Source organism: Theobroma cacao, chromosome 3, assembly GCF_053813885.1.
Source record: "Theobroma cacao isolate CCN51 chromosome 3, ASM5381388v1, whole genome shotgun sequence".
Taxonomy (NCBI): Eukaryota; Viridiplantae; Streptophyta; class Magnoliopsida; order Malvales; family Malvaceae; genus Theobroma; species Theobroma cacao.
Window position 1 is genome coordinate 13,192,879 of NC_142641.1, and position 8,268 is coordinate 13,201,146.

Consider the following 8,268-nt stretch of genomic DNA (forward strand, 5'->3'; position numbering starts at 1 on the left):
ATTGTATTATGGTGTCAATTAATTACAGAGTGGTTTTATTATAATAAAATTAAAATATTAATTTAACATTAAATAAAAAGCTAAGTCATCCATATAACAAAGTTAAATTTGTTTAAAACCCTAAATTTATTTTAACAAGGATGAAGAAATTTTAATTCTTTCAATCTGCTTCAGATGACATGAGGAGGTTGAGAACATGACAAGAATTAAGGTTTCTGTCTTAGTTACTCAATAAACAAGATGTGGAACAAGCAATATGAGTTGCCATTGAAAATTCAAACATCTTTTTCTTATTCTATAAGAAAGAAGAAAAAAAAAAAAGAATGATGACTAAGTGGAATATGGAAAGATGCATGTAATGCCAAATTAGAAGCTAAAAAGATGGAAAGAGAAACAGGGGATGGTGATGAAATAGTTAAAGAAAGTGCATGTTACATGTGAAATAATTATTTTGCAGCAAAAGCTTAATAGAAGTTTCCATATTCAATTCCACGATTTATTGAAGTGCATATAGAGCGGTAGATGTTGACTAACATAAAAAATATTCACCAGGCAAAGTTTGACTAATAACAATGCAATTTTCTTCTATTTTGGCAATGGATGTAATATGCATCCACCAAAACTATGGAGATTACTTTACAACAGAAAGACAAGTGGACAGGTTAATCTGCAAGTTCTACTACAACGAAAAAAGATAGCAGTTCTTTTTTCGCATGTTCAATTCTCTGCATTCTGAAGGAAACTTTAGAAACTCACAAGGCTGAAAACTCAACTTCCTGAGTGCAGGGACGATATGCAACAAATGTGCTATCATCTGAGAAGGAACCTGGATTAAAGCAAGTAATTCCAGTGTATTTGAATGCCTTCTGCTCACTTCTATCACCCAAAATGATCTGTATGGAAAGGCCATGGAGGAAACTGTCAGATCTTTGCTCTCAGTATCAATCATAAAAACAGAGTTGAATCTGACTTCTTCCAATTACACTCATCGGCTATTAAAAATGATTATTATACACATTCTTTGAATGAATGCCCCGTCTATCTGGCATGGTAATAAATGGCAACCTAGGGTACTTTCTACATAGGATGAGAACTTGCTCAACCGATAAAAATGTTATCTGGTTACAATTGGTTTTTACACATTCTCATGAACTAAAAAGTCATCTGGTTACATTCAGTTTTTGCTTTTATTCTTCAAGATCTTAAGGATGATGCAAACACAAAATCCCAGTGTCATTCTTTTTCCAATATAACATTTCAAAATGCCTGAGAGCAACCAAAAGAAGCAAAAGAAGTTGGATTACAAGAGCATTACCGTATGTGGAGTCGGATATAGATGGAGACAATGGTCATAATTCCAAATAATGGGTTGTACAATGAGAGGGAGTGGGCAGAGATGACTTTGATGGGTTATGGTTGCAACAAGCTGCAAAAGAAACTCAACCAATCAATCTCATCTCAACGAGAGAAAAGTAATTAGAATAGTCAGAAATAATTAAAAAGAAGCAGAAGAGGAAGGTCTGGGGTGAAGAAAAGTTACATGTTCAAAAGGATCGTCCGTTTCTTCAGTAGAAGGGGGAATCAAACAGGAACGACGCATCCTATACAGCAGATCTTGACGAAAGAAGACGATTTCCTGGGTGTAGAACTTTATTCTGCATTTAAACAACACTTGCAAGTTAAGAAATCAAAGACATAAATTGTTGTAGTTGCAATATGAATCCCATATTCTAAGGTGTGAAAATGAGCTCTTAAAAGATCACCCTCTCATGCTTCCATTAGTAACTGACTATTGAATCACAGAACACAATTTTGAATACTATCAAGTCTGCATGGACTCAGACGAAGCTCTCTACAAAATATTAAGCCTATGTTATCATATGTTAAACAGTATGAGATTAGAGAGATTAACCTGCATGGATTAGTAGAAAATATGGCATTTGGAACATGCTTCTGGAGCTCTTCAGTTAGATATTTTGGTAAAGCACACCTGGGTAGAGCCGTTGATGGACCTGAAAATGATTATATCCTCAATCAAATGCTGCAACTCTTTTAGGGAACAAGCAATCGTCATGAGGTAATACTTTAATATACCTGCATCATCAGGACCTGGAATGAACAGAAACCGACTCTGCTCTTTAAGCCGTGGATGGGCTTCAATCATTCGGCCTAATTTGCCAAATTGCAATCTGTACATCAAAGTAGCAAGTTATTTCTCTAGCCAATCTTTTTTTTCCCCAAAATGACAAGTGTATAGAAAAACTAGAATGAGTTAATTTAATTAATCCTCACCTGAGACTTGAAAAAGAATGAAAGGAGAGGTTACATGGGTGAGAACAAAAGTTTCCCATCAAAACAAATAAGGAAGGAACAATTTCCACACTCTCAAATCCATTAAGGACAGTCTCCAGCTTTTCCATGACCTTCTCTATGGACAAGACAGTATTATAAATTATGTCAAGTTATTCAGCAAACAAATCACACCTTAAGCACCCTAAAATAAGAGAAGAAGAAAAGGAAAAGAATTAGAGACTGTGAATTACCTCTTCATTATCCAGCCAAATGTCAGACAGTATGACAAACATGTCATTCACTGCTCTCTTTTCCAGATCTGCAAGTCTGAGCTATTAAGAGGGTTTAGGGAAACTATTTTCAGTTTCCGCTAAAAGAATCTTCAAAGAAAGAGTTCAGGCATTTTTTCCAAGTAATAAACATCAAAAAGGGAATAATTTAGGATACAGTCTCCTCTTTTGTTAGTGTACCACCACCAAAGAAGTCATGCCCAGCAAGTATTTTGAATGATTTATCTCTGTCCTCTAAGGGAGGAAACCCACATGTAATTACCTTCATCACAGAGCAATAGTTAGCTCATCCAGAAAAAATCAATTTCAATAGATATCTTCAAATTATGTATAACGTTGAAACCATGTAATTTCACAAATGTTCACTAAATTTATTACATAGTTTCTTAGGGGGGCAATGATGTTACATGTCTTTCAATGTCTGCATTGAGCTTCAAAAAATAGGGTTCTATAACCAGCCTTCCATTTTTCCCTGTTAAAAGTATAGATGGATGCTGACGTAGCAAGCCAGGCCAGCTCTTTGTAGGCTCCAACAAAGGAATATTTGAACCGAACATTGATACTACTTTCACTAACTATACAACTACGTTAAATCATATTGCCTACAAACTTGCATAAAATTAAAAAACAAATTCTTCTTGTTCTGCTTAGGCACAAAACTCTGACTTGTGACTTGTGAACTTGTTCTGTTAATGTCTGGAGATTTACAATTAAAGGAATCTTGCAACCCTTTACACAAACCTTTCCTAGTTGAATAAGAAAAAGGAAGTTCCATTTTCTGTTCTTCTCATTTCCAACAGTTTCAAAACAAACAAAAGATGGAAATGAATACTCAAAAACTGCTCCAAAATGGAATTCCCGAATTTATTCAGCAAGTTCATTTGCTAACTCATTACGCACAATGAAGAAATAGCTTAGAGAGCCATGGTTAAGAAATTCATTGCTGACAATTAAGTGGTCAAGGAAAGTCAAGATTAAGTTCGGAGAAATTTTGGATTTGTGGTGTTTCTTTGATGTTGGACCGAATTAGGACCTTTTTACACTAGAAAAGATACTAATTATTAAGTCTTAATTTATGTTTCTTAGGTTTCCAAGTTTTATCATTTTCCCTTTGCTTGGGCTTGATATGTCAGAGATATTCAGGTAATTCTAAATTTGCTGGAAATCTCAGAATTCAAGTCTAAGGCTTTCCGTAAGCTTTACTTCCATTGTTATCTTTTCCTTTCTGATTAATAGCTTTTTCTGAGTCAAGTTTGGTACTAATCTTTGTGGGAGTCAAAATAGTAGAAATTTATGAATAAATAAGTCTCCCACTGAATAGATATAAATTTTATGAACATCTTGTGATTTTAAGGCCTCTTTGGGATTCGGTAAGGAAATTCCTAACCATATGTGTGAAACCTCCAGGGACTTAGGTGCAACACCTAGATCTTTATCTTATTGTTCTTTATTTTACAGCTCTGTTTCAGATTAAAACCATCACTAAATCATTCCCTTTAAACCCTAGAACAACCATATATCAAACCCTAACCAAATCCACACAAAGCAACATCTGAGCTTCAACTGTTAACCTTGAATTAGTGTTCATGGGTACTGTTCACACCCAGAGAAAGTAGGCTTAACCCTTTTTCTCCTCCAAAACTGAGGTTCCTTCCTAAACAAACCAACAGCTAAATATCTTCTCCCATCCAATAATATTGTAAAATAACAAGTTCTCGCCTTCATTCCTAATCAAACCAACTGCTAATTATCTTCTCCATCCAATAATATCATAAAGCAACAAGTTCTTGCCTTCATAAACAAACCAACTGCTAATAATTTTCTACCATCCAATAATACCATAATACAAAAGTTCTTGCCCACCTTAAAGCCAGATGTTTCTTAACTTGATGCAACCCAGTTTCCCCTCCTATGTCAATTTGGTGTTCGTGCTTGAGCTTTCTCCAAGACATTTTTACCTCGTGGGAGATTCCATGTGCCCAGCTTGATGCAATGGGATAGATTTTATAATCTTGAAAGAGGAAAATTGTCTGTAAACAATCTAGAAAATCAGGAAGCAGGCAAGGTCATGTTGGGTTACTGGAGATAAAAATACAAATTATTGCTCAACTTAAGTGTGGACTGAATCTCAAAAGTAGGTCTGATTTAGAATTTCATAATCAGCAACATGGTATTCATGAGGATAAGTAAGAAAAAGTTGTAACGCCTTCAATATATGATTAATTCAATCAAGTAATCTTTATTCCAAAGCATATAATTTTACGAAAGCCTACCATGTCAGGCCCATTGTTAATGTCGTGGTAACGAATTTCACCAAGGTCCAGATTGTGGTTCCATATTATGAAGGAAAGGTAGATCTATGTTGTTTTCTAATTGGATTAATTCCATTTAAGAATATTGAGAATTACATGATATGGATTATGCATGTAGGACAAAATTTGCAAAGATAGAACTAGTTAGATTGGCATAAAGATGGTGGTATGGATTTGAAAGAGGTATAACCAGGTTAGGTTGGCCAACTATTCATACAAGGGAGGCAATAAACCTATACTGCTAGAGAAATATATACCACAAAGACAAAAAGGAGGTCATATTTGCAACAAAAGCATTTTAGTGGGGGAAATTTGAAATTAAATTGAACAAAAATATGGATTCTTGAACAATGCCTGTAAAAGATGTATTAAAATCCAATGTTGAAGCTCTTCGACAAAATCACGGAGGAACAAAGTAGATTTTGACATAAGTACAAGTAGGTTCATTAGAAGCTAAATGAGAAAGCTAAGCTTGATGAGTTGCTTCAGAAGATGTTAAAAGAGTTCTATACTATTCCAGGTCAAAAGAAAATGTAGGTATAACTATTAAAATAGGGATTTTAGAACTCTAGTTTACATCTAAATTTCAGTCTCAATGCATCCAACAACTTCTGCACTAATCTTTTCTATAAAGTCCAAAGGAAAAAGCTACAATTACTCACTAGCACAGCAGCAACACCAATCAGGTGTTGTTTTACTTAACCAGAGAGTAACAGAAAAGGTGAAACCAGAAAAGCTATCCGATTGTTTGGCCATGAGGAGTTGAAGCACAAAAGATAAGAAGTAAAAAGTAGAAATGTTGCATCATGGATGAAAAAAAAGATTCAGGCTTCAATCACCCAGCTGAAGTAATTAAGGAATCTGTTGCACGTGTTTCCAATTCTTTAGCTAGAAAGATCCTAGAATTACAAGCCATTAAAACTTGAGGCCCGAGAGGAGATGAAACCTGTGGTTGATGCTGCAACCAATGCTTTCCAAGAACAGTTGGATGAATGCACAATAACAAAGAAAATAAAGGAGATGAGGAAGTTCAACCCTGATGATCACTATTATATTGGGCTACATATTAAAATTGTTCTAACAATGAACTCTACCATTTCAATCAAAAATTCATATAGTCAATCAAAAGAATAGCCCCATTGAAATCAGCATATTTGCCATCTACAAAGAAGAACAAGTAGTTTAACATCCTATCCCATCCATAAGAGAATGCAAGGATTAGCTCAAGGGATTTTTACTACCTCAGCATCTCAGGGACAACTATTCTCAAACAATGGGAGTATAACATAGACAAAAGTGCTCAAGGAAAATGAAGATCCAGGAGGTTTGGAAATATGGTCTTTATTTGATATTAGATTGGATTAGGACATTATTTAATCTAGAATAGATATTTTATAAGTCTATAACAATTCATGTTTCCTCAAGTTAATAGTTGCAAGTTTTACTTTTTGTTCTGTTTTCACTGGTTTTGTGTCACAAAGGTTTCTGGTACATCTTAATTAGCTAGAAATCTGAAAATGTCAAGTCTAAAGGTACATTCATGGTTCCTTTCTATTAGTTTGCTTCTATTTATGGTTTAGAACTTGTTTGAGTCAACTTTGGTAGTTTCCTTTGACTGCTTTATAAAAGTAGTCCAAATGAATATCATTACATGGTGCGCAACATGCTTGCCAAAAATATATTACTCTACATACAGAAACTTTTGTAAAAGATAGAATACAGAGAACACACACAAGTTTTAGAAGAAAAAACTTTTCCCAGGAGGTATCATAAAGTAAAGTGTGAATGTAGCAACTGTAAAGAGAATAAAAAATAACACCCACCTGAAAAATACCCTCAGAAAGCATTTCACCCTCAGCTACAATGACGGTGTTCTCCATAAAAAATCCTGTAGTTATTTTGTGTTGATTGTCAAAGAACACAATGATTTTCTGTTTTCCACTTTGATTTACAGTAAACAATGATTTTATGAAGCAGTTAAAATTTTAATGAAACAGAACCAATATATAAGCAGGTATGATAGGCAATTAAGCAAAGGATATTGCTTTAGAGAAGTCAATTTCAACAGCAGCGGTAAGGTCTTCCAAGTAAAAATGTCCATCCTCCAACTGCGAGATGACACCCATCACCCATCTTTTCCCTCTTTGCCCAACCAGAGACTGTATTGGAGATAGCTGCCCAACAATATTATCTCATGAAAACATCAATTTTTTCTCTGTGTTTAGAGCACACAAACTTTGAAGTTTAACTCCATTTCACCGTATACATATAGAACGAGGAAGAGTAAGAAAAGGAGGGAGCACCTGACAACTTTGAGAGGTTTCATCAGTATCAAATGCGGGTTTAATAAAATGTTGATCACGAGAAACCCTTTGGAACAATAAAAGAAACCTATCCCTATACAGAGCTGATTTCGCAGAGGCATCCCCATGGATCGGTAGACTACCAGCATGTCTATAAACATGAAGCAACTTTTAGAATTCAAATCTAACCTAATAGTTTCGAAAAGAAAAGAAAAGTGTAGTAAAGCATTACGTACTGAAAGAAATGCTTCTTGATGGGATCGTATCGAAATTTGGGGACGAGAAAGGCATCAACAACGCGAATAGAAGAATGGGAAAGAGAGGTTGAAGAAGTAGGGCATTCCTCCTCGGCTGCTTCTGCTTCCAGTAGAAGACTGATTACTCGATGCACCGCCCCCTTGTCAATTATGGAAGATTTCACTGCTTCCGGTGAAAAATCCAATTACTCATAATTTAAAAAAAAAAGAAAAAGAAAAACCCTAATAAAGAGGGATGGAGCAGTAATCACAATAAATAGCAATCACAATCATAAAATTACGGGATTCATGATCGAGCTGATCGAGTAGCAGATCGATGGCTTCATCTTGGGCATCTTGGAAGCGATCAACAAAGGAAAGAATCTCCTCAAGGCCATCCATCTTCAGGCTGTATCCTCTGATCTTCAACTTCTTCTGTATCATCTTTCGAGTTTGCCCACTCATTTTGCCGCCCCTTTTTTTTTTCTTTGTTTCTGGCTTTACAGTTTTATTCTTCCTTACACTCTTTTCGCTCTGTCTCGGAAATGGGATTTTGGCAAAGGGAGGAGGGTTTTGCACTTTTGCGGCTGATTTTGGCGGGTAAATCTTTACCTTCTATCTGCAAATTGGCGGGAACTCAACAATTTTATAACACGGTAAATTATTATTGGCAAACGTTAATCTTAGAAATAAATATTAAATTTAGTTATTTTTTAAAATTTTTACTAATTTTCAAAAACTTAAAAAAGAAAAAAAATTTATTTTATTTTCTAAGATATCACGTCATAATAATTATGTTTTTAGATAATTCAAATAAATGAAATATTTTTAAAAA

General features: G+C 34.8%; 1 protein-coding gene across 1 annotated transcript; it reads right to left on the minus strand.

Moving 5' to 3' along the window:
- Positions 1-480: 480 nt before the first annotated feature.
- Positions 481-8,062, minus strand: DPB2 (DNA polymerase epsilon subunit B2). The gene is given in 14 exon segments (XM_088804253.1): positions 481-893; positions 1,316-1,426; positions 1,541-1,655; positions 1,913-2,012; positions 2,095-2,189; positions 2,293-2,407; positions 2,410-2,428; positions 2,544-2,624; positions 2,740-2,844; positions 6,718-6,794; positions 6,936-7,068; positions 7,198-7,348; positions 7,434-7,617; positions 7,736-8,062. Coding segments are annotated over 14 exon segments (1,590 nt in total). The 5' UTR covers positions 7,899-8,062; the 3' UTR covers positions 481-752.
- Between the last annotated feature and the right edge of the window lie 206 nt (positions 8,063-8,268).